This window comes from Amblyomma maculatum, chromosome 1, assembly GCF_055883805.1.
Source record: "Amblyomma maculatum isolate TAMU_Amacu chromosome 1, ASM5588380v1, whole genome shotgun sequence".
NCBI lineage: Eukaryota > Metazoa > Arthropoda > Arachnida > Ixodida > Ixodidae > Amblyomma > Amblyomma maculatum.
Window position 1 is genome coordinate 60,907,935 of NC_139344.1, and position 27,124 is coordinate 60,935,058.

Consider the following 27,124-nt stretch of genomic DNA (forward strand, 5'->3'; position numbering starts at 1 on the left):
CTACGTGACAGTGCTTTATTTCGCGAATGGGGATCTTCCAGTTGTCACCGTGCTTGTCATAACGCGGACAAAGTGTGTGTGCACCACTGTTTCAAGCAAGTCTGATTCGGAGAGGTCTGCATCGATCAGCAGATCTTATGTCAACACGATCTTGCATCCGATTTAACCGGAGTGAGCCTGGCCATGTCCAAATTAACGATTGTCTGATGTCATGAACTTACATGGGTGTCTGCCGGGATTGTGCTCCTAGCTCAAATTAGGCCGGATTTTCGAATGAACAAGATCTTACTGTACCTTGGACAGCGACATTTTACGCTGTATGGCTTTGGCTGCTCTAGCTTTGTTTGCTCCTCATGACAACTCGATATCAGCACTTTGGCATGATTTTTGCAGTATTCCATAGCATCCACGCATCTCTTAGAAATGGCTAGCGTCCTCCCCATCCCCCACACACAAAACAATAATAGAAAAAGCATTTTCTTAACCTGGTTGGCAACTCCATAGGGTAAACAGTCAGTAGTTTTCTGTACTTTTTTACACTTCTGTATGGTCGACCTCGCCGGGGTGGCGCAGTGGTTACAGCACTCGACTACTGTTCCCAAGGATGCGGGATCAAATCCTGGCTTTGGCGGCCGCTTTTCAATAGAGGGGAAAAGCATGGCGCCGTGTGCTGTGCGATGTCAGTCAAAATTTCCGAATTCCTCCACAACGGCGTCTCTCGTAGCTTGAGCCGCTCTGGGACGTTAAACCCCACAAACCAAACCAAACTTGTGCATGGTCACATTCCTTTGGATTTATGGGTGCTGCCACTATTCAGCTAGACATTCTCGGTGTGGTATATCTTAGTTCGGTATACCTGTACTTGATGCTGTACATATTGCCCCAGTGAGGTGCGCTGGTAAGACGCACTGCTGTTACATTTATGTAAACATTAATCCTGTACATGAGAACACCTTACTTCCTGGTAAAAGCATTGTACTCTCCAGAGCATGTTGCAGGTGTGCCAGGAATCGCAGTAGGCGGGAGGATTTTGGCCCTGTTAGTGGAGCAGGATATCTGTCCCAGTCCTCATGGTTTGATTGCCGTGATGTGAACTTTAGGATGTGCAGGCATTTGCAGAGGGTGATGAGGTTTAGATATGCACAAGAGCATTGGCAAGGTAGCCTTCCTTGTAGACCGTGAATGTAGTTTTTTGCAGCCTTGTGTCATCAGCTAGGTATGTGTGGGTGCTTTGGGCTTTCTAAAAGCAGTCATGTGTTTGGGTGTTTCAGTTGTGTCTTTTGTTCTTTGGGCATTTTCATTCATTCTTTCTGAAGTTATTTCTTATCCTGCCATGGGGGGTCTTATTGCCAGAAGCATGTAGGTCGTGTGTCAGCACGTGAGAACCCATGTGCACTCCCAGGCGGTGCATGGCTGGCTTTATTCGATCAGTGCCCAGAAGTTCGCCCTCAAAACACTGCTGCACTTGGCGGCTAAATGAGGCCAGGCAAGCGGTGTTTTGTGTGTGCCCATGCACATCATTTTAACCACCTCATCAGTGAGACATGCATTGCAGTTTTTCCACATGCTAGTCATCCTGGTTAGCTCAGTTGTCAGGGCGATCATCTCGGTGAATCCCAGGTTCGAACCCAAGACCAGGACGAATTTTTCTTCAGCTACAAAGTTTCTGGGAAGCTTTTCTTTGCAGCCTTGTGTCTGTGCTAAGGGGTATAATTGCTCTTTTATGACCAGGAGTGCAACAGCTGTGTCAATTGTAGCATAAGTGTGAAATTTGTTAAATTTGTACCACGCTGCGCTAAAATGCCCCAACTAGCCGCAAAAGTTTGCCATACTCAGGGACAACTTTTTGCGGCCCTGATATGGCCAGTCGCAACGTTTCAGGAACTGCAGCATGCGTCACTGGCCTTTTAGCTTTATTCTGAGATGGCATCGTGCTGTTCTAACACCTGCACATGTTTTTCTCTCTTGCATCCACATACGTCCTCCGCTTTAGAATTCGCTGGACCAGTCAGTCTCATCCGGTGAAGTATCTCCATAACGCAAAGGGGCTCTTTGTAACGAGGCACCACTGCGAGAAGGGCTGTGGTGGTACTTGTAATTTTGGAGCAATACTTCAACACTGTGTCTTAAGCGCCGCATGCCTCTAATGGATGTATCTCCAGTTTTTTATGCGGCTCTTGGAAAGGTTCGGCATTTTGTTGAGCCATTCATGCACAGCAAGGTTGTTTTTATGTTCTTCCCGTTGTCAGATAGTGTGGGAGGTGCATCAGTTATGGCTTCTATTGTGGTTTTTACTTGGTCATAGGCCACCAACCACCGCGGGTTCGAGCGTCGCGCGAGCCGAAGCCCCGATCAGCCGTCACCGCGCGCGCACTGAAACACTGCAGCGCGCACTCAACCTCCACCGGGAGGAGAGCACTTCGCTGCAAGGACACAAACCTCCAAGTTTACAAAGGAGACGTTTATTGAAACGCCATCCTCCAGCGGCGCACACACACACACCTTATTTACAAATGCACATACACGCACGTACGCACACACATACACATATATACAAAACGCACATACACACACATACGCAGTCACCGTGTCAAGGGAGCGCGCGAGGAGCTAGGCTCCCCTGCGCGCACGAAGTGACACGGAGTGCGCGCCGCAAGCACACAAGGGCGTGCTGTGATCTCTCTCTCGCAGTAACCAAAGGGTTCCTTTGAGAGAGAGTGGGCAACCACCGCAAGGTACGCCTGTCGCGGATCGTTGGATCACGATCGACAGGCTCGAGCTTCGCTCTCAGGTAAGACCCGGAGCAGACGAACTCGAGTACACACTGGTCTGCGCGGACAAAGGCCGGCAGACAAGAAAACAGTTGCGTACGCACCTTGCGATGTCTCGGAGGGGTCTCTGAGCTCCGCTCGGACAGTCGTGCGAGCGCGGCTGTCGAAGCGGTGCCGTCTTCCCACCAAAAGGCGCCAATGAGAACAGCCACTGGGACGCCAGGGCGGAGCTGTGGCCCGAACGACAGTGACAAGTCCTCCGAGCCTCTCTCCGCCGCCTCAGGCGGGAGAAAGGGAACGGGGAGAACAACTGGGAAGCGGGCAGCGGCCGCGCAAAGGGCAGCCGCAGCAAGCCCGAATCCCACATCCTCCTCTCCTTAATTGCCCTCCTACCCATCAGTGAAAGCACGCGGAAAAATCTCGAAAAGACAGACACTCAAGAAAGACAAAACATTAGCAAGGCGCACAAAAAAAAAAAAAATGAACAAGATGACATGAAGAATAATGTACAAAGTTTCGGAGGCTATGTTACAACGACTATTTACAGAATACAACTATGTACAGAACAACTATGTACAAACACAACTATGTACATAAGTTCCAAAGTTCGTCGGTGCAGCTCAGGGAGCCTGCGGTGACTCACCGCTCGTTGACTTCTGGGTGGCCAGCGTTCATCCTTGGCTGCAAATGATCTCGGTCGGTGGTGGTACAGGTTAGGTGCAGGGACAGCGAACACGCCGAAGGGGCCCCGGGTGTGGAAAGTCCGTGACTCCGTGGCGATCCAAGGCGCACATGGGAAGACCGCGCGGGGCTTCCTTTTCCACCGCGCTCCGCACACGCCGGCAAACACACATGGCGCGACGTCGTCGCCTCCACGCCCAGGCACGCACACGCACGGCCACTCACACACCAAACAAAGGGTGATGCCGACCTTCAGCGACGAACCTGTCCCGAGCACCTTCGCAACCGCGGCGGCCTTGGGTGAAAGGGGCATCGTCCATGTTCCCCATCCCCAAACGGCCCCAACTTTATCTCCACATACACCGGAAAAGCCGCGCGTCGGGGCTGCCTAATGAGCAACCCTCGCAATTTCAAAAAAAAGAAGAGAGATCACGCGCTGTACAAAAGAAGGCACTCACTGTACAATATTTACAACATAAGAAGCAAGAATGGAAACAGAAGAAAGCGAAAAATGGGAACAGAGGCACACACAAAAAAAAAATAATAATAAAGCACACAGGCTGGAACTGAACGAGCCAGAAAAGGGGGAGACCAACCTTGCTTCTGGGTAGGGTTGAACGAGCAAGCTCGCTCGGTGAGGCGGTATGCCTTCGGTTGCGGAAAAGGCCCGCCGTCCGGCATCGATCACACAAGTGAACGTCGCCTCACCTTGTACCGGTGCAGGGCACGGCTGCGTTCCACCGCATCGGGTGTGCCTTGGCGCTTGCCTGTGGTGACAATGGGCACCAGCGCAAGCTCGTCAGACCGTTACGCATAGGCCTTCAGGTCTGCAATGTAGGCACGGCTGGCTTTCCCCATAGGGGGATTCTCCAGCAATGAGCCCCTGCTTGTTACTGGGGAAATGCCCCATGAAATCTTAGGTGGCCATCTGCCACGGACGCACACTGTCAGTTGGTGTCGTCATGCCCGGTGGCTTGCCACCCCTTGACTTCTCCGTTTGACAGACATGGCAGGAACGGCAACAGCGGAAAATGTCGCGCTTCATGCCGGGCTGCAGTCACCGATTGACTCAGTTTCTTGAAACCTTGGAGCCACTCAGATGACCAGCCAATGGTTTGTCGTGAGAGAATGCAACAGAGCGCCGCTCAGACATTGGGGAATAGCCACTTCAAATGGTTCAAGGACTCATCATCCGTGGCTATGTATTTCAGCGCGAGCCCGTCATGGCCCAGCAAACATGAATCCCCAGGGGCACGCCGCGACACACGCTGGCTTGTGCCCCCCTGCGCCCGCTCAATACAAGTAGCCTAACGGCGCTGCGCCCGCTGCAATACAAGCAGCGTAACGGCGCTTCGTCTCCCAGAGACCGTCGCTGACATTGCGACAAAACGGGTCATTTTGCTGGACCGTCGTAGCTCTTCATGGCTGAAAACGATCCCAGTCATCCCAAAAGAGAGCCTGGTTTCCTCCCCCCGCAGGTTCGCAGCAAAACTTCCGCTGGCATCGGCGTCTCAGATGTGCTCACAAAGAGCTTTCACCCTCGCCTGCTTTGCGAAGCGCTGCTTACCCGGATAGCGGAATGGGGAACCCGTCTGCAGGCGTCCCCTCCGTGCCGATCTACGGCTCGTCCGCTGTTTCGCTCCCTTCGCCCGCCGTCCGTAAAGACGCCGCCGCGGGCGAGTGGGGCACGGGATAGCGCGTCAGCTACCACGTTCGTTCTCCCCTGTAGATACTGCACCGAAAAGCCGAAATGCTGTAACAAGAGAGAATGGCGCGCCAGCCGGCTCGCAAGTTCAAGGAGCCGCATCAGCCAACTGAGCGCGCTGTCGGTGCGGTTTCCAGAGGAAACCCGGCCGACGCCTCGCCGTTCCCCGAACAGAAATGTCTGCAAGCGGGGTACGGGTGCTGTTGTGCGGGGATTCCGGCAGCGGCGGCGTCGCGCACATTGCTTCCGCAATGGCGTAAAGCTGAAACAGCGGAGGCATATGGTCAACGGTCGCACCGCAGGGTGGTCCGAAGAACCATGTAGCGTGTTTCAGTGTCTTTGCCGAGTGCCGCGCAGGGGGCGGCAGGCATGGCGCATGAGCTTGATCGTCAAGGCGACCGGCTCGGCCGATGTGCTGTCCAACGACTCATGAAGCCAGGGACAATTCACGTTGGGCGCCAGTTGTGGTTTCTACTTGGTCATAGGCCACCAACCACCGCGGGTTCGAGCGTCGCGCGAGCCGAAGCCCCGATCAGCCGTCACCGCGCGCGCACTGAAACACTGCAGCGCGCACTCAACCTCCACCGGGAGGAGAGCACTTCGCTGCAAGGACACAAACCTCCAAGTTCACAAAGGAGACGTTTATTGAAACGCCATCCTCCAGCGGCACACACACACACACACACCTTATTTACAAATGCACATACACGCACGTATGCACACACATACACATATATACAAAACGCACATACACACACATACGCAGTCACCGTGTCAAGGGAGCGCGCGAGGAGCTAGGCTCCCCTGCGCGCACGAAGTGACACGGAGTGCGCGCCGCAAGCACGCAAGGGCGTGCTGTGATCTCTCTCTCGCAGTAACCAAAGGGTTCCTTTGAGAGAGAGTGGGCAACCACCGCAAGGTACGCCTGTCGCGGATCGTTGGATCACGATCGACAGGCTCGAGCTTCGCTCTCAGGTAAGACCCGGAGCAGACAAACTCGAGTACACACTGGTCTGCGCGGACAAAGGCCAGCAGACAAGAACAGTTGCGTACGCACCTTGCGATGTCTCGGAGGGGTCTCTGAGCTCCGCTCGGACAGTCGTGCGAGCGCGGCTGTTGAAGCGGTGCCGTCTTCCCGCCAAAAGGCGCCAATGAGAACAGCCACTGGGACGCCAGGGCGGAGCTGTGGCACGAACGACAGTGACAAGTCGTCCGAGCCTCTCTCCGCCGCCTCAGGCGGGAGAAAGGGAACGGGGAGAACAACTGGGAAGCGGGCGGCGGCCGCGCAAAGGGCAGCCGCAGCAAGCCCGACTCCCACACTATATATGCGTGAATAAAACTTGAGGCGGTACATGTGAAACTCGGGAAATATGCAGCAGCTTGAGATTTCGAATTCCATAATGCCGCAGTGAAGCCCAAGACTGGCAAAATTACATTTACGAATGCTGGAACAGCGAAATACTCTAAAGTCTGCTGTGTACAAGAAATATATAACCTAATATCTCGAGTCATTGCCACCTCCCCTTAATCAAGATATCCAATCAAAACCACCGGGTCATTGCCAGCATCTAGAAAGCGTCAATCATGGGCCGAAGATGGGCTTGCTCGTCAGTTTTCTTTGCTTATGACTTGCTTTCTTATCTGCTTTTGGCATTTTCTCTCTCGCCTCTTGGTCACTTTTTTCTGTGTTTGCTTTTGAATCAACAATATGTTTTGTTTTTGTACTGCACTCGCTTTTAGGCGCAGGCTGATCGTAGCGATGGCTTCGAATCGGCTCTTCTGGAACTGCTCTCGCACGACACGATCTGTGGATTTCATGGGCAGTAAAACATTGCTTAATGAGTCTTGTGAGCAAGATCAGATCCTGTGATAAAGATACCTGACGTTTAAAAAAATCACCTCCTCAGTTTTATGGCTCACACTTTTCTTTTCTTTTCTTTTTTTTTGGATGTGATAGCATGCCTCGCAATACAAAACGCTTGTTTACAAAAGTAGGTAGTACACCGTGGATTCCTAAAGAAAATATACCAAGTGTCGGGGATAGGGGGCCCTTTGCAAGATTTCCTTTGGATCACATTTATACAATCTATATCCACATCTCTTAATTTCTTTGTGTCGAAAATAAGGTTTCCTCCCTGTTTAATGGCTCCAAAATTTTAATTCATGCTGCAAAATGCAGTTTTTTCTTTTTTCCTGTGAGCTGCTCCAAAAATTTCTGTATATCGTATTTCAGCTGTTGCACCTCTGTTATTACAAATCCACTCCACCTTGCGAGATCCTCCTAAACTTTTGACTGACACTGTTCACACTAATTGTTGGTCAGTTCGCTCTTGTACCATGTGCTAGCTATCTCTGTCCGCTTAGTTCGTAGATTGACTGTGGATGCTGTACAGCAATCTTTTGTAGCCATATGGTTGCACTTGTGTGTTAATTAGTAAAAAGCCCCTTTGTTAGGAACAACATTGCCTTGTGATTAACCAGAATATGTGGGAATCATTCCTCGAGCAAGTGTTATAGCTCTTGCCTTTATTTTTAAACATTACCTTGCTGTTGCATTACTGGAGTTGCATTGTGAATACATGCACACACTCGTTCCCCCAATAATTGTGAAGAAAAAAAATTCAAGGCAGGGGATGCACTTCTGTGGCATGCATATTGGCAAAAATTTATATTTTCACAACCAAATTAGTAGCTGCATACATTGAGCAAACACAGCACACTAATGTTTTTTGGCATATTTGCACTTGTGTTGTGTTTAGCTGTCAGCTCTTGCAGCTCAAGTGATGGCATGCCCTCTTTTTTTTTTTTTTTTTCTTTTTTAAGCAGGGAAACGAAAAAGGGGTACCTCAGCAGTTCAGACACGGAAAATGACAAAGCAACTGAAAATGTGAGTTAGCGGGATTTCATCTAACAACCTGTGAAAAGTACAGTAGAACCTTGTTGATACGTTTCCGGTTCATACGATTTTCTTTTTCATGCACTGATAATCACGGACAGCTAAACATCTCCCATAGAGTTACACTATTTTCTCTCTTAATATGTTGCCGGATAAGACTCTCCTGGTTGTTACGTTCGAAAATTTTACAAATTGTGGTCATATAGTATGTTTTGCAATCAACCAGACATGTGCTAACAACATGGAATGCTCGCGACATGAAAATTTTATTGGCGGCGTTCACCGGCCAAAGTTGCTTTCTGCAGTGCCAGGGTGCAAAGTGCCAAAGAAAGCCAACGAGCCAACATACGAGGCGCTTTTTCCCGCGGAAATGGGACTTAAACACGGTGGCTTCTTTGCGGTGCCTTAAGGGCACAAGGATAAACCATTTATCAACTGCAACTATTCACCAGCATACTAATGGGCCAGGTCTGGGGGACATAACATGAGCCAAAACGCGGCAACTGTAAGCCATTGCAATGACTTCTCACATGTCACTGGTGTAAAGGAACGAAGCATCTGAAAACAACCAAGGAAGTAATGCCTGTGCGTCATGCCGTTTACGAACTGGATTTGTTACTAAATGTCTTCTGCTCTTACGACATGCAAATGTGGGCTGAATTCTTCGAGAGCTAAAAAAGGAGCTGTACACACTGGATGTCTATAAATGCTTTTATGCACTGAAAGTCTGTTCTAAATGCCTTTGTACTTTACCTTATTCAGCAGTTAATTTCTTAAAATCAGGCAGTTTGGATCATAGGTTTTTTCGTATAGTAATAAATTTTTCCCCACATTTTTTAGAAAGCGTATCAATGAGGTTTTACTGTGGTGTCATGCAGAGTGTTTTTATTTAATGCTCATACTTGCTGGGGTTTTCTGGGGAGATTAAAGGCTGTAAACTCTGTAAGATAAAGCTCTGCTTGCTTTTGGAGGTTGTCCCGTCGGAGACCAGAAAATAAAGACCAGAATATAGCTTGTGATATGATGACAAACAAGAGTGACTGCATGTTCACATTGCCTTTTAATTCTTGTAGCTCTGAAGCTTTCTCGTCTCCGAAGCATCGCAACAAAAGGCTTGCACCAGCTTCGGATGGGCCGACTAACATGGTGCAGAGGCCGCTCAGGTCGTGCGTGTCCAAGCCAACTGCAGTGGAGTCTGATGCTGTAGGTAACCCAACGTCTGAGCTGGCCGCCTTGAGTGCAAGTTCAGATACAGAAGCTTCCAAGTTTCACAAGCCTGAAGCATCATCGTCACGCAATCCAGAGTCTCCAAAGAAGCAGGTTCGTGCTTTTAATGCTGATGGTTTGTAAAAAGCCAAGAAAAGGCTTTCAATATCTGGCGATACAGAGAAACATTGCTCTCCCAGAAAGTTTTTTTTTCATCTGTTCAGCCAGGGCGAGTGACACTGAATTGCGGTTATGTGCTGTGCTCCAAAATGCAGCTGCATAATGAACTAGGGCAGTGTATTACTCTCTGAACTTACTTATGAAGGTTTTATATTTTAATGCCATTCTCATAATTATCAAACCACATTTTGCTGCAGCGGGATGGCTGATGCAGCAGATTGCAAGGAAGCACTTTATTTATCTTGTGGAAACCTCTGAGCTGTCCACTTCTGATTGCTGCTTGTGTGGCATTTTACCCACTTTTTTTAAAATTATTATTGTAATGTCAGTCTAAGCATACTGTAACCTGACAGTGCTTGAACTGTTTGGTTAGACAAAGGTTCCATGATAGTTTACATGAAGGAGGACTACATACTCTTTTTCCTAAGTGTACACACAGTGAATTCTTGAAAAAGGTGTTTATTGAGCTCAAAGTTTAATAATGTATTGAAAGATATATCCAGTGTACAACTCCCACACCCCTTCCTCTTCACTGATGGTATGCCCCGCAGGGGGCACCTGTTAAAGCAGGTGCTTGTATGTTTTGTGCGACACCACGGACACCGAGCACCCACGCTTAGCCGTGCGTAGCATCGTCGTGTCTGGGGAAAAGGGGATCCTGGTGGTTCAGCCGATGCTGAGGTTTTGGACCTTTAAAGGCCCCTCGGCGGAGGCAACACACCACTGGCCCGCGCTTCCCATAGACGGTACCTCCGGCCTGACCCGACCGGAAGAAATCGGCAGTCGCCTTTTCCTGTCCTCCCCTCTGTCTTTCACTTTCCTATTTCCTTTCTCACAACTCTCCTGTCATCTCCTCTCTTCCTGTTTTTTCCTGCTTCCAGGCGGCTAGGGTTAACCTTGTGTTGCTAACCACCCTGCGTTATGCCATATTTGGTTATAGTCGGGGTGTATGGCTGGCATGAGCAGGACCTTACAAGCTCTTGTTCCGTCCCTTTATTGGGCTCCGTGGTGGGTGGCCGCCACCCTGGCCGAACAGACGATATTTTTTATGGCTTCTTCTCTACCTTCAAATGATCGCTTCCAAAAATGGGGGCGCCCTGATGAAACAGCAAAGTTTTTCCCAAAGAATGCCACCAAATTTCCACATTTCCATGTTATCTATAATGAAGACACCAAAAAAGCAGCTAGACTGATTTCACCATTTCTGGTTACCAAGACACTAACTGAGGCAATTGGCCAAGGCTACAAAGTGAAAAAGCTACCGAACGGCGACCTTCTTTTGGAAGGTTTATAGTATAATCATCAGTTCGAGAATCTCTCAAAAGTGACATGTTTTGGAAACTGCCCAGTAACAATCTCCCAACACCGTTCATTGAACACAGTGTGTGGAGTCATTTCCGACTATGACCTAAGCTACTTGAGCGAAGAAGAACCGCTCGAAGGACTAAAAGACCAGAATGTCACTCAGGTTTATAGAATCAAAATCAGACGAGATAACCAAGCACATAGTCCTTACCTTCGCATCAAGCACACTGCCCAAAGATGTAGAGCACGGTGGAAGAAAGAGAGGTGCTCCGACGGCGCGGTCGCGCTCCAGCGAACGCGCGGCCGCTTAGTTTGACCGGAAGAGAGGGCAGCCGCTAGGGGCAGCACGTGTTCTGGGGGCCATCCTCTCCGCCGGTTTTGCTGGCTTGTCTATGAAGCACCGGCGCCCGCGCTGATAATTTCGCACTTAAAATTGGCATTAAAAGGCCCAAACCTTTAGATATTTATTTTGCGATATTTACACCCCAACTTCTGTGTAGATAGAAACTTTCGTAACGCTGACTAAACAAATAACTCCATATCCGAGCAAACAGAGACTCGTCGTCTGCTCGAGCAGACGACACGCTGCGCTCGCCGCTCCGGAGCACGCACCGGGTGCGCTTCTAGCGGATCGTTGCCACGTCTGGTCCATGACATGATGCCGCCGGTGCAATGCCTCTTGGGTAGCTGCTCAACGCATGTGAAATGAAGGTTCGCTATTTATCCGCCCGTTGTTCGCATCGCAACCAGACGCTGATTACATGGCGGTGAAGGAAGCAAGATCAAAGCGCTGTCAGGGAGGTTTGAGCGCCCGCTTCACCCTCGCAGGTGCGACAACCGTTGTCACACAAGAAACTGCGCTGCGCCAGATGGTATCAGAATGAACGTGGCGCTCCAGTAGCAAAGTGAAGTATCGAACACAAAAAAGCAAAGCTATCTGTAGCCGGATGCGCGTGTCTATCTCAGACGACGGCATCCACACGGTCAGATTGGGGCTTTTGCCGCGCGTTCGATCTGCGGTTCACACTTCATGCAGCCATGCATAGGACTGCATGAAAGAAACAGAAACTGTGCACAGGAATGAAGGTAATGTGCGTTGTCGAATGATTAAAATAAACGATTGCAACCAAGAAACATTGTTTTAATGAGGCACTTCTCCATGGCCTTCACAATTTCTTCATTTCACTAATAATATTTGGAATACGTTGCTTGCTCATTGAGCTTTATCATATTTTTGCACAGTCCCTGTTTTGGTTAATGTAAGGCTCGAAAAACATCTCTGTGCTGCCCGATGCCACAAGCGCGTCAGGAACACCACGCGTACAAATTTCCGAATCATTCCCTACGGTGTCTGCCAGCTAAATTGCAATGCCAAGACATAAATGACAAAATACAATATTATGCCACAGTTGAAAAACAGTGTGCGATTTACAAATGTCGTAGAATCTTGAATCCTGCATCGTGCGCTGCGACTAGTGCCAGGGCATTATTGGAGTGACCGTAATTACTAGCGCAACGAAATTATGCAATATGTTTTTAAGCAAAGGGGAATAGGTGGACAAAGTTTAAGAAATATAAGAAAATTATTTGGCTTCAGAAAGTCTCATTGTTCGCTGTTTTCTTGAAATTAGCCCGATCATACGTCCGTATATTAAAACGTTATATAAATATAAGCTTTTGCAATTTGATAGATAAATATGCCGAGAACATAGTGTGGAAGTATTGCCGCTCTACCACAAACATTTTTTGAGACAAAGGCCTGCAAAATAGTCAAAATTTCATTTCCTGGGCCGATTTCGCCCCGCCGCGGTGATGCTGTGGTTAAGATACCTGACTACTGTGCCAAAGCACCCTGTTTCGATCCCGACTGCCGGCGGCTGAGTTTCGATGGAGGCGAAAAGAAGAGGCATCCGTGTGCTGTGCGATGTCCGTGCACGTTGAAGATACCCGGGTGGTCGAAATTACTCCTTAGCCCTCCACTGCGGCACTTTTTTCTCTCTCCACTTTCACTCCCACACTCCTCCCTTCCCTAAAGGCGCGGGTCAGGTGTCCACAGAACATTTCTGACAGATACTACGCCTTTCCTTTCCTGTGAAAACCAATTATTATAGGTTAAGAAATTTCATAAAAACAAACTAAGTGTTTTTTATAAATTTGGTAGAAAGGAGTAGCCGGAACCACAATGCGGCACCAACTTCTCCTTTATTGTTCATGTAACAAAGTTGCCAAAATCAAAAGAGAACATAAGCGCGGCACTCCACTCCTTCATTATTATTAATTTCCTATGCCCCGAAAAACAAAAATTGGGCAACAAAACCAATGGCAGATATCTTCTTTCCAGTTATCGGGCAACCATATATCAAATTTTAAAATCAATTTATAAGGTCGGCCGACCATCCTTTGTTTATCTTGCATGGAATCGCCCTATAGCATCCTACCTTCAAATTGTGCTGTAATGCGTGACGCGCACCTGTGATGGCAATAAAAAGAAATGTGAGCAAAGGTGCGCCTACAGGTTCCGCTGTTTAAATTTATTGCTTCATGTTTATATTTCGGTTGCAACAAAAGCCTTCTACAATTGTCCGTAATGCAATAAATCAGGACATTAGCGTGTTTTGCTATCAACCGGGAAAAAAAACGGCGAGAAAAAAATCAAACAGCGGAGTGCGCGAACGTAACTGTGTTCAATTTTTTTTTTTTTTTTTTTTTTTCAGCACGACAGTACCTGAAACTTTGCACATGTTGGCAGCTGGGAAGGCTCACATAGTCATCTTGCACTCCTTTGAAAGCTTTTTACACGCCGCTCACAGGAGTGCTTTAAGGAAATATTGTATTACTCATATTTGTCGCAAACCGCAGAGCTGCATATCAAATAAGAAATCATTCATGCGGCCCCACGTCTAACTATAACCCAGAAAATGAGCAGAAATATAAAGGTACATACTTCTAACAAAAAAAAAAAAAATTGTTTCAAGCAAGCGAACGCTCCTACGTGTCAAAAACAAGCGCCCGTCCTAGGCGCGCCCATAGAAATACCAGCGAAACGAGCGACGAGACAGGCCCCCAGTACCGGTGCTGCCCCTGGCGGCTGCGCCATGCGTAAAAGTCACACTAAGCGGCCGCTCCTCGCGGTGCCGTCGGAGCACCTCTCTTTCTTCCACCGTAATGTAGAGGTAGGGTACACAAAGATAAAACTAAAACCATACATACCAAACCCACGTCGCTGTTTTGTATATAAGAGAAATGCGCAATAACTTAGACAGGACACAGGAAGAAACACATACAACAGTTCACGAGCGCTCGTGAACTGTTGTATGTGTTTCTTCCTGTGTCCTGTTCAAGTTATTGCGCATTTCTCTTATACACTATGCAGAACCAACTAGCCCAATAACACGATCTTTTGTCGCTGTTTTAAGTGCCAGAAGTATGGCCATGGCTCGCAGACCTGCCGAGGCAAACTCACCTGCGCAAAGTGTGCGTCACACGAGCATCCTGCAGAAAACTGTCAAGTTGAAACACCTCTTTGCATAAACTGTGAGGGCAGCCATGCAGCTTACTCATGCGCATGCCCAACCTGGAAACAAGAAAAGGATATTCTCACATTAAAAATCCATGAAAACTTAACTTGCAGGGAAGTGCGAAAGAAGCTTACCTCTTCTCGGAATCCTTCATGCTCTTCTGTGACTCAACAGGGGGCAGCATCACAGCAGTCTTTGACACCCGCCCAGGCCACACATGGTGAGCCTCGGACAGGGCCGTCCGCCCCAAAGGTGGATGGAGCTAGTGCTACTCCACCACCTTCAAAGCAGGCTGTGCGGACCGACAGGTCAGAAGGCCTCCCCTGCCGTGGCGAGGCCTAACCCAAATGCTTCTGTGCATTCTGTACAATTGTCCGGAACGTCCGAGGATGCAATGGACACGACAAATGATGATCGTCCTGGGCCGTCTACATCAGGGAGGCGGCTGAGCTCTTTGGAGCGAAATAGAAAAGAAAAAGCCCGAATCACCGGGCCAGAAAAAACTTAGTCTTTCTACTTTCCCTCATGAAAAATGGCGCCTTTAGTCAGGTGGAACTGTAGAGGGCTTTTAAATAACTATTGGGATGTAAAATGCATTCTTGTGTCACTCTCACCTGTAGCATTGTGTCTACAGGAAACTAATCTCGGTCCACAACATACAAACATACTAAAAAAATACAATGTTTTTCGCCGCGACTGAGAGCGGGTCAACCGGCTCTCTGGTGGCGTTGCCATCGTAGTTAACAATAATGTTACAGCTAAAGAACATAAACTTAACACTCAGTTTGAAGCGGTGGCAGCCACCATACTTTCATTCAGAGCAGTGACTGTGTGCTGCGTGTACATTGAACCACACAAAACAATAACACACCATGATTTAGAAGACCTTTTAAGTCAACTACCGGAGCCGTACATGTTAGTTGGAGATTTTAATGCGCATTTCCCCTTTTGGGGAAGTGAGAAAAGTGACGGACAAGGACTGATTATAGAAGATATTATTTTATCTAACAATGTCTGTTTATTAAAAACGGGGAAACCAACCTATTGCTCTCCGAGCACGGGAAAGATGAGTGTTTTAGATCTATCATTTTGTTCACCTTCTGTTTTTAACAATCTTAAATGGGAAGCTTTAGATAATTCATACGGGAATGATCACCTACCAGCCTTAATCAGCTTAACATCATCACACGTCATCCCAAGCAAACCACCGCCATGGAAGGTTGATTTAGCTGACTGGTTTCTTTTCCAATCTGAAGCTAGCCTAGAAAAAGTCTTTTCGGAAGAGTTCAGCGTAGATGAAATAAACGAAAGGTTTACAAACTGTATAATAAATGCGGCACGCTTGGCTATCCCACAATCCTCGGAAGTTGTGCACCAAAATCATAAGGCTTGGTTCACTCGAGAATGTCGAGAGGCAAAAAAAGAGACAAAACAAAGCCTTGGGGAACTTTCCGCAGGTTCCCAACGCAACAGAATTTAAGAAAGCAAGTGCAGAGGCACGCTAGCACGCACAAGGAGTGAGAGGTAGTCTGCTCACTTGTGCGCGGCTTCGTGCTCACGGCCCGCGGCGGTCTCCTGACGGGAAATGCTGATCTGTGCGTGTGCACGCCCAACCGCCAAAAGACACCCAGAGAGCTGCGATAGACGCACTTCTCACCTTGGCTCGAGGAGAGGAGGTTTCTCGGGTATGCCGGGAAGAGAAAAGGAAACCCGTGCGGTATCGCCACGGGAGCCAGGGAGGATGGGAGGGTGGCCAGTGTGCCCTCTCCTCGTGGTCCTCCCCAAGAGCGTGCATAATCACGCGTGTTAATTACGCATGGCCCTTTATAATGGGGGCAGGGGATTATGAATCCCCACATCCCCCCTCCTCAAAACCGCCGTATGGCTAAAAGTAACCGCGTTCACCCAGGGATATACTGAGTGGGGCCGGCTAGAAGATGCCGTTTAACTTTTAAACCCATTTAAAGAAAAGCGGCAATATATAAAGAGTTGCAGACAGCTCACAGCCACGGGTGTCGGAGGGGGGGGGGAAGGCAAGGCAGACGACCAGAGGAGACGACCTTGGAGCTCGGGGCACACGTGCGGCGCCCGCCGCAACCGCTTCTTTATCATCAGTCGGCCATGCATGGAAGTATCGATGGCTGCAGGCGCGCTATTGCATTCATCGTCGGTCAGCCAGGGGAGCTTGCCGGGGGACGGACAGGAACTGCATCTTCACGTTGCGTAGCGTGTTGCAGGCTCCCCTCAGCGGGTCGGCCGCTCTCTCCTGGCTGGCCTCTTCTCCTTCCGTCGTCGCCGCTGCCGATGGAGAGTGTAGCGGGATGCCAAGCTGCTCCCGCTGGTGAAGCCACGGCCGCGAGCACCGAACGGCGCCGAGACTGTCCCTTTGCTGCAGCTTTCGTCGTGCTAGACGCAGGGGCCTGTTCCACGAACTCCGGCTCGCTTGCTCGGTAGCCGACAGAAAACTGTTTGTCTTGGCCTGGTTGACGCTGACAGCAGGCTCTGGGCGCGGGAACGCGGCCACTTCTTGGACGGCTTGACTCTCGCTGCTGCAATGGTCGTCGTGGTGGCCTCCACCGGCTCCCCTCCGGGCTGGCTGCAAGACTGTCTTTTCCCTAGTTACATTTCTTTTTTTTTTTTGGGGGGCCATTTACGGTATTCCTCTTTTTTTTTTTTATCTAACCCCACTCTGTCTTTTCCAAAAAGAAAGCGCGTGCTTGCTCTGGAAGCAAAATGTACTTAATATCGACAGGGCGTCCCGTCCGTATTCAGCACGAGAAATTACTCCCTGCACATTGGTCAGAGTTACGTCTGCCGTGGGCGCAAGTTGTAACGAGGCGCAATGTTCAAACGACGACATCGGCCTCCCGGTACAGCTGCCTGCTGGCGGGGGAGTGAGTCCTTCTCAGGCCACTCATTCCCTCTGTCAACGTAGGGTTTGAGATCACAGACATGCACCAGTCCGCCAGTCGGTCTTAACTTCAAGTCCGCCAGCCTGTACACGAGCGAAGAGACCTTCTGCCAAACTCTGTACGGTCCTGACCATTTCGGCGCCAGAGAAGCGGAGAACTTCTTAATGGCGTCTCTCAGGACATGACTGCGCCTCAATACGAGATCACCCGGTTTGTAGTGAATTTCATGGTGAGAGCGGTCATACTGCGCTTTCTGCTCGGCACGAGCAGTTTTCAGATTCCTTCGTGCTTTGTCCAAAGCCTCCGTCATCTTTGCGTGTAGCCCAGTCGCGTAGTCGGCGCGTGCCGATCGAGCATTCGGGTTGTTGCTATGAACCTGTTGAGTACGGTCTACGTGGTTCGACAGCTCCCTGCCGAGGTTGAGGGCGGCAGGTGTGTACCCAGTTGAGCGATTCACGGTTGATCTGAGAGCAAACCCAATTTCGGGGAGACTGGTATCCCAGTCACTGTGTGTCTCCGCAAATGCAACTAGCATGTGCTTGATGTGGCGGTTCACGCGTTCTGTAGGATTCGCCTGGGCGTGGTACATGGTTGCTATCTTGTGCTTAACGCCGAGGGCAACACAGGAGTCCACGAAGAGCTTAGCAGTGAAGTACGGTGCATCGTCCGTTATCAACTGCTCGGTGTAGCCAAATCGTATAAACACCTCAACTAGCTTCCCCATGATTACGCGTGCCGTCAGCTTTCGTAGTGGGAAAAGCTCCACCCATTTGCTGAAATGGTCTGTGACAACGAGCAGAAAGTGGTTCCCGCTCGGGGTCCTGGGATAGGGTCCCATGACGTCACAAGCTGCAATATGCCAGGGAGCCTGGCTATTGATCAGCTGCATAAGCCCAGGTGTGCGTCCACCGCGTGGCTTGACCCTTTGGCACACGTCGCACGAGCGGGTGTAGCGAATCACCTCCCGCTCCAAGCCAGGCCAGGTAGCGAAGCGACACAACCTAAGAAAAGTCTTGGGGCCGCTCGCATGCCCAGCGATGCACGTGTCATGAAAGTAGCGTAACAACGCCTTCCTCAGCGTGCATGGAATCACCACCTTGAAGAACTCGTGTGTATCCTTCTCAGAGGGAATGTATCTCAGGAGGACGCCATCAGAGTCAAGCAGATAGGAATCCATCTCGCTCACAGCATTACCAGCTGTGTTCGAGCGCCCCGCACGGGCAGCAGTACCAGCTGCCTCCATGTGCGCCGCGGTCGCGCTGCCCGGCTCCCTGAGCCCGTCAAACACTTTTTGACAAAATGGATCCCCTCGCTGAGCCTCTAATAGCTCTCTTCTGCTGAAAGCGCTCCCCACTGAACTGACGCAGTCCAAGTGGTTAACGCTTTCGCCCCAGGAAGGCGGGTCGGCCGCGCTTCCCTCGGGGCTATGAACGAGCGTAGCTGCAGTCGCGCTGCTCCGACTGAGGGTCGTCACGAAGGGAGTAGCAGGGTTATTGCCCCCGCCGCCAACGGGCGCGCGTGAAAGTGCGTCCGCCACTACGTTGTTCTTACCTTTCCTGTAGCGCACGGTAAAGTCATAACGCTGGAGAAGTGCCCATCGCGCTAGGCGTCTCAGCCATGTGAGTGCCATGTGATCAGTCTCAATCACGAAAGCGACTCCAACGACGTAGTAGCCGAACTTCTGCAGAGCGAAGATAATCGCAAGACATTCTTTCTCTGTCACGGAATAATTCTTCTCTGCAGGAGTTAATGAGCGGCTGGCGAACGCCACCGGCCTCAGGCTACCTTCGTGCTCTTGAAGCAGAACTGCTCCTAAGCCCAGGTCACATGCATCCGTGTGGATCACAAATTCCCTGTTAAGATCAGGCAGCCTGAGCTTTGTGGTTTCCGCGAACGCATTAGTGAGGCCTCGCAGTGCAACCTCTTGCTCGGGACCCCAATGCCACTTAACACCTTTCCTTAACAAAGTCGTTAAGGGGGCTTGCAGAGCGGCACAATCTGGGATAAACTGGCGATAAAAGTTCACCATCCCCAGAAAGCGTCTGTCTGGCTACATCTGTCGGTGAGGGGAACTTCCGAATCGCCCGAAGCTTTTCCTCACACGGCGGAAGGCGTCCATTGTCTAGCGTGAACCCTAACAATTTTATTCGGGTCGCCGCTATCAGAGTCTCATTTGAGTTCAAAATGATTCCCGCAGACCTCAGTCTTTCTAGTATGTCCCCCGTATGTCCCTGAGCACCTGAGATGATGTAGGTGCTCATCAAAGGTTGCCGAATACACCACAATGTCATCCAGGTAAGCAAGAGTGTAGTGCCACCTTGCATCACCTAGGACACAGTCCATAAGACGCTGGTACGTCACCGGAGCTCCAACCAGGCCAAATGGCATTCGGGTAACCTGGAAAAGACCCCTGTGGCAGGTGAATGCAGTCTTCTCTCTGTCACTGGGATCCATCTCCACCTGAAAGTATCCTCCACTGGCATCGAGCGTAGTAAAGTACTTTGCTCCGCCAGCATTGGACACGATCGAGGAATACTCGGAAGTGGATGGGCATCCTTCCGCGTCACCTCTTTCAGGCGGCAATAGTCCACACAAAGGCGGGTAGTTCCGTCCTTTTTGGGCACCAGCACCACTGGAAAACCCCAGGGGCTGTTTGAACGTTCCACGACGCCTGTATCAACAAGTTCATCCAGAGCGTCATCAAGCACTTTCCTCTTAGCCAAGCTGACTGGCCGGGGATTGCACTTCCAAGGAACGGCGTCGCCTGTCTCAATTTTGTGCCTTACTAGCGTAGTACAGCCAGGCCGCTCAGTGAATACTGCTTCATACTCGTTCAAGGGCTGAGACAAGCATGCTTTTTCCTCCTTTGATAAACTGCTCAAGTCGTTCAGCAGAGGGTGGGGAGGCCTGCCTTCCCCCGTGGCGCAGAATGCCACTGCAAAGGGGGCAGGGGGTCGCGTGGGAGGGGAGTCAGTCCCCTTCGCGCCTTTTCTCGTTTGTTCGTCACTGAATGCAACCGTTTCGGCTCCCCGGGAATGAGGGCGGAAAGTGCCTCCGTTCCAGGCGCATCGCGGCTCAAGTGCGTGCGACGCCGGCGGGAGTGGCCGATAGGTGCGCAAAGCGAGTATGTCCGCCTGTATGTGCTTGGCTGCCGAGGCGAGCTCGTCCAAATCTCTGAACTGAATTCCTCGTAGGTAGGCTGCGAAGGTAGGGTGAGCTTGTCGATGACACGCTCTACCTTCTCGCCATTCGGAGCCGAGGAGTATGCGAGACGATACAACTCATCCATCGCCCTCATGTACTCGAGCAAGGACTCTTCCGGATGCTGAGTACAAAGTTCCAGCTCACGCCGCAGACGCCGTTCGTAATCTGCGGGCAAGAAGTCCTCGCGAAACTGCGTTCGGAACTCGTCCAGCGTGCTTGACCGATGGCTATTGAGGCGGAACCAGCGGGCAGCCTGATCGGTCAGTGAGACTGGCACGACGCATGTCAGAATCTTGCCATTGGGAAGCCCTGTCACTTGCTGGTAAGTCAGCATGCGGTCCAGGTACTCGTTGGCACTGATACGATCATGATAGCCGCTATAACTGGGCAAATCCGCCTCTAACCTTGGTCTCGCAGCTGGCACGGATGTATGCAGAGTCGTCTGCACGACACCCGTGAGGCTTTCTATGTGGCGCAAAGCGTCATGCAGCATAGCCTCTTGGGGATTGGTCTGGCCAGAGAAATCTGGCTAAACGACTGGCTGAGATGTGCAGGGTAGCGGCCGCTCCGTGCACTCCATACCTCGTGGCATAGCGCTTGGCGAAAAGTGCCCTACGTCACCGTGCGTCTGAGTGAGTGCGTCGCGTGACGCACAGCTCGGCTCAAACGATATGAGATCACTGGGGCTAGCGTCAGCCTCTGCGAATGGACCGGCTGTAGCAGATACAGCTGTTGGGATCCATATCAGAAAGCATTAGCAGGAACTGAAAGTCAGACCTGTTCGCTTCCATGTGTCGAAAACCCGATACACAGACACTCGGTTTGTCGCACCTTTAGCCCCACGTTGGGCGCCAAGAATATGGGGTTATTTCTCGCACGAATGCGCCACGGGGGGGCTAGACGCTACAACGCCTTCTAGCCCAGACGTGCCAGCCCTAGCAAACAGCTGTGACCCCCAACCCGCAGTGCGAGAAGTCGCTGCTGCGGCGGGTTGGAGCCAGAGGGGACAAACACAGAGTTACGTACTCGAACAGTGTATTGTGCTCTAGTAACGGCAAAGAAAATACACTCAAGAACAACCGCCGTGTAGCGAGCGAACGCCGCGTACGGGGTTGAAATCAAACCACCTTAGGGGGAAGCATGCATAAGGAGTGAGAGGTAGTCTGCTCACCTGTGCGCGGCTTCGTGCTCATGGCCCGCAGCGGTAAGTGTGCGCTGAACTGGGAGCAGAAGGTGAAGGCGGCGGTCTCCCAACAGGAAATGCTGATCCGTGTGCGTGCATGTCCAACCGTCAAAAGACACCCAGAGAGCTGCGATAGACGCGTTTCTCACTTCTGCTCGAGGAGAGGAGGTTTCCCGGGTATGCCGGAAAGAGAGAAGGAAACCCGTGCGGTGTCGTCACGGGAGCCTGGGAGGATGGCCAGTGTGCCCTCTCCTCGCGGTCCTCGCCAAGAGAGCGCGTAATCACGCGTGTTAATTACATGCGGCCCTTTATAATGGGGGCAGGGGATTATGAATCCCCACAGATTTCACATTAACACACTTTAGTAAGAAACGAACGCCACACGAACACATACTGCAAGAGTTCCTTGCACTAAGTGAAAGATACAAAGATTACACAGCATTCTCTACAAATGGGTCAAAAACAGCACTTTACGTAGGAAGCGCAGTAATACAAGAAAAATGGAAGAAAATATTCCGGTTGCTCGAATGCTCTTCAATATTCACAGCTGAATGCTATGCAGTTTCATTGGCAGTAGAAAACATTTTACAGAAAAGAGTTGAAAGCGTAATTTATACTGATTCTCTCAGTGTAATTATTGCACTACATCACAGAAATGCTACACAACCTCTGGTTGGAAACATCATACATGACTTGATAGCGGCACGATCACATGGATAATCAATTAAGTTATGTTGGGTACCAAGCCATGTTGGGATTATCGGCAATGAGAGAGCTGATGCATGTGCCGCAGCAGCCTGTAATGCCAAAATACAACAAGTTAACATACCACATAGAGATATCCTAAAATCCATTAAGAGAAAACTAGGAGTCAGATGGCGGGCTTCATGGAATAATGAAATCAACAACAAACTACATCTCGTCAAACCACTCATCGCGGAGTGGAAATCATGTCATCAAAAACACATCAATGAAGGTAATTTATGTCACCTTCGCATCGGACGCACACACTTAACACACAACTTAATTCTCAAGAAAGAAGACAAACCTCTATGTGAGGGATGCGGAGAGGAACTAACAATAAAGCACATATTACTTTCATGCACTAAGCTTGAGAAATTAAGGAAAAAATATTTTAAATGTTTTTACAATGAACAGATCCCTTTTTTTCCTAGCCTGCTTTTGGGAGAAGATGCACTGGTAGAAACTTCTCATGTTTTTAAATTCCTAAAAGAGGCAAAGCTCCTCAGCAAACTTTAAAAGTTCTCATCTACAAAATAAAAACGCCTTGCTCTTGGCGCATGATAGCCTGAGTTGCTTTGCGCCAAAAAACCCAACACAACACAACACACAACCTGATGGTATGCCATTGCACTGTGCTTCGTGCCTACTACCTTTTTTTCAGTTGGTTACCAGACGTGGCCATGTTGTCTATAGTTTCATGTTCCCAGAACTTGTGTTCAGCTCTTTAACTCTTTATATACAGTCGTGTGCAAAAGTGGTATACAACACTCAGCCGGGGACAGAGCTCTGAAAAGCTGCATCGATGCCATCAAGAAAAGTAATTTTTTTCTTAAAATATTTTGATTGGAGCAGTCTGCAAAGCGCAAGCACATCTATTAAGATCTATGCTCTACTGAATAATGAACAAATGAGGAATTATAATCCACAAGCAAAATTATAGAATGGAAAAACCTAGGGAAGATGGCAACAAAACTTAAAAATGCAGATATCATAAAATAGTAATATTGGCCACCATGTATTTTCTGCACAGAAATGTTCATAGGAAAAGTGGTTAAACTTTTGACATAAAAGTAAATTTGCAGTCTGGTAATGTTTCCAACTACAAAAGAGAACCTTCTCTAACCAAGGCTAATAATGTGTCACGGTGGGAAAGAGGTCCTCTGTGTTAAAGAATGCGTACAGGCATGCAACAAGCAAGAAGTAAAATGTTTGTGGACATCAGCTTGACAAGACACTGCAAAGAAGCCGGCATTACTCTAGTAGAGATGCAGTCAGTGACATTCCTTGAAGCAGACAGGGCATTGCATGACACGCCTCTGCACTTGCCTGCAGTGGTAACCTTTTTGATGCATCATTGGATGTTTTTTAGGTTGTTTGCACTGGATCAGCATCCAGACATACTTATTCATGTGGACTGAAATCTATAGCAGCCATTGAGAAAAAGCCCTGCGGTATTGTAACAGCTCACCTTCACGGCACTAGTCCCTTTGGCTTCACAGCACAGTGCCTTGCCGGGATGATGTGGAGGGTGAGGCAGTTTTTTAGGGCAGAATGGCTTGTAGGGATGGCGGTACCAAATCTTGGGTATGCAATTTAGATGGCTGGCAAATAGTGGCCAAGGTACTGCAAACATCCTTCTCATACCGTAGGTGAGGAAAAAAGTTAGTAGTGCAGTGGCGCAAGAAATGGTGCTGCTCGGTGGACAGCAGTTGATGTTTTGTGCTGCTTTATCTCGGTATTCACTGTAAAAGCTGAATTCAGACTATCTGACATCATTCTGAGGCTTACTGCTGCTACAAGCATTAAAAAAATGTTTTGACGGCCAGAAAGAGGACAAAGCATAGGTGGCTTGCGAGAAGGCCTGGCTATTGGGGAGATTTGCATGTTGGGGAAAGTTGTGAATTCTTTTCTGCAGTGAAGTGCTACTAGGAAACGCTAATTTATGCTGTGAATTGAAATTAGTTCAAGACTAACCTTCAATGAAAGAACCAGGCAGGCGGCACCGTGATTTTATCAGCCTACCCCAAGAAGGTTTAGTTTCACTGCTCAAGTCATCTGCCAATAAGATACCTAAGACTGTTTGTTAAACGCTACCGTCAATGGGTTTCTTCTTTTTTATAAATTAGGCCTTTGAATATCCAGGCAAACATTAGTCCAGTGTTCAATATTCGATTGAATTTGAATGTTTGACACTCAAAATTTCGGAAGTGTTTTCCTAGAGGAAATAAGGTTTCTGGAATACTTGCCTCGTGGTTTCGGCTTAACGGAGTGCCTCTAGGCTAGCACCACGTCGTGCTTGGTTCACGCGTGCTGTGGTGCTATCACAGAGGGGGTGAGTTAGATACTCGAGATTTCTATTGAATATTTGAAATGATCAAATATTCGATCTGCCGTAGTCGCTGGTGACTCATACTCAATGGATGTGGTATGTAAAAAGTTTTAGGTAATTATTGCAAGAATAACTATTTCATGTCTCCACTTCAGAGCTGTCCAAAACCTGAATTTTCTTGCTTTTAATTAAAACTTTCCTACAAATCAGTGTTGACTGTACTTGTGGCTTTCCCGAGCTATTGTAAATGGCCCTATTGTCACTTGCCTCCATTGATGTGCACAGCCATCGTCCATGTATATTCCCCATTTATTGTGAGCTTTTAGAGTTTCAATGGAGTTTCTGTGCATACTTCTGTGAATATGGATCCATGTGAACAGTTTAAGGATTGTTTCACTGTCTCTAAGGCTGTTTAAAAAGCAATGAGGCCCCACTTACCTTGAATGCTTTTACAGCATGGAGAGCTGGGCCAGTTAATAAACGACTCTGGAAGAAGCCAGGAGGGGTAGCCGGGAAAAAAAGAGACATAAAAAGGCCGTTTGCTTTTGGGCTGTCTGCTTCCTTGTTCTTGTCTGCCTTCCTCTTTCCTTCATGGAATAGTTTTCTGCATTGCTTCTGTTAAATTCAGGGTGTCAGCATTCTATCAAGTGCTGGGCCATCAAGCGCAGTGGTGCCTTCATCGGTGTCACAGCCACCTGACGATGACAGCTCCTCCGAAGGAACGTCCTTTGATGCAACTTCAAGTATGGATCAGGAGATTCGAAATTTCAGGTACCCAAGAAATTGAAAAATGCAATTCTAACGGGGCATTAGAACCTTTGAGCATTTCTAGCAGAAGTTTTTGTCTTGTTGCATGAACTGAATTTGAGGGAAAGTACTTCACTAGACACGACACGAGAGCCTGTGTATTCTGAGACACTGATTGCTGATAGATAGAAGCCAGCCTTTCGGAGGAACAAAAGAATTTAAAGGTCAGCCTCGGCCATGTCCTTAAGTATGGTGTTTTGCTGTATGGATCGAGGTATAGTGGAAGGGTAGCGGGCAGAGCAGATAAATATACCGGGTGTCCCAGCTAACTTGAACCAAGGGGTACAAAATAATATATTTGAGGTAGGTTAGTGAAACCGATTGCATACAACTGCCAGCCGTCTTGCGCACTACAGGCAATTTTTTGTTTTGTAATTACTTAATTAGCTAATTATATTAATTTCTCTAATTTATTAAATATCGACTTTAGACCAAAAATGTGAATTGGAAAGTTGTAGAGCACCTTGAGAAACCCCCATTTCATTAATTGCGATAAAGAAAGCCTCACGTGTATCTTTTTTTCCGGGCTCAGAAGAAAGCCCGCGAAATACAAATAATACCACGTGACTAGCGCATTTGTGCGCCGCGATTGTGGTGCTCTCAGTCGTGTTTTGAGCGAACGAAATTAGCTGCGGCTGTGTCTTCCTGGATCCGTTAAAGCGGCAGGCCGATATGCCTGCGATGGCTTTTTCGCCCACGTCAGACAGCCGGCCCACGTGACGGTGCAGTAGTAGCGATAGCGGCGAGCCGACACCACCGAGATTCTAACAAGGCCTCCTTCTCTCCCATAAGCGAACGCCACGACAAACGGATGAGCGAAAAGGTATCAGCCACTGAATCTGCGCATACATGCTTGGGTAAAGGGGCGAGATGACATCATGTGACTCAACTAAAATTACCGCTGCACCTTCATTTGCTGTTCTTTATCGTCATCCGCCTGTCGTGATGTAAGCTGCTGCGGTGCGCAGGCCTGGCCAATATCGCCGTGGCGACGGGCGAGCTCGAACTCGCTCGAACCATCGCTAACATTTCTGCCTGCCGCTGCGACGGGACCATCGGGTCACGGGCGCAGCTGATTTCGTTCGCTTAAACCACGACTGAGAGCACCACAATCGCGGCGCACAAATGCGCTAGTCACGTGGTATTATTTGTATTTCGCGGGCTTTCTTCTGAGCCCGGAAAAAAAGATACACGTGAGACTTTCTTTATCGCAATTAATGAAATGGGGGTTTCTGAAGGTGGTCTACAAATTTCCTATTCACATTTTTGGTCTAAAGTCGATATTTATTAAATTAGAAAAATTAACATAATTAGCTAATTAAGTATTTGCAAAACAAAAAATTGCCTGTAGTGCACAAACAGGCTGGCAGTTGTATGCAAATGGTTTCACTGACCTACCGCAAATATATTTTTTTTTAACCCTTGGTTCAAGTTAGCTGGGACACCCGGTATATTTAAACTGTAGTAGTGACTGGTGGCATGAGCATTGGTGCAAGGTGAGATCAGTATTGTATATGAATGAAGCTAATTGATATTATACTCGTGGAAATTGGAAATTAAATATATTATCAGAAAATCATATCCAAAAACGACGTCAAAAGTTTTCGAATAAAAACATGCCTAGTGCAGAACTTGCTTCTATTATTGTACTTTGAATGATCTGTTACCTTGTGCTGGACTTTT

The 27,124-nt window shown here is 48.9% G+C and overlaps 1 protein-coding gene across 1 annotated transcript in view; it reads left to right on the forward strand.

Moving 5' to 3' along the window:
* LOC146202546 (uncharacterized) overlaps nucleotides 1-27,124 on the forward strand; it is a 215,239-nt gene that overhangs the window by 165,501 nt on the left and 22,614 nt on the right. The window contains exons 4-6 of the mRNA XM_084588222.1: nucleotides 7,981-8,044; nucleotides 9,127-9,373; nucleotides 25,263-25,405. Of these exons, the coding sequence (XP_084444348.1) occupies nucleotides 7,981-8,044; nucleotides 9,127-9,373; nucleotides 25,263-25,405 (454 nt within the window). The remainder of the gene's footprint in view (nucleotides 1-7,980; nucleotides 8,045-9,126; nucleotides 9,374-25,262; nucleotides 25,406-27,124) is intronic.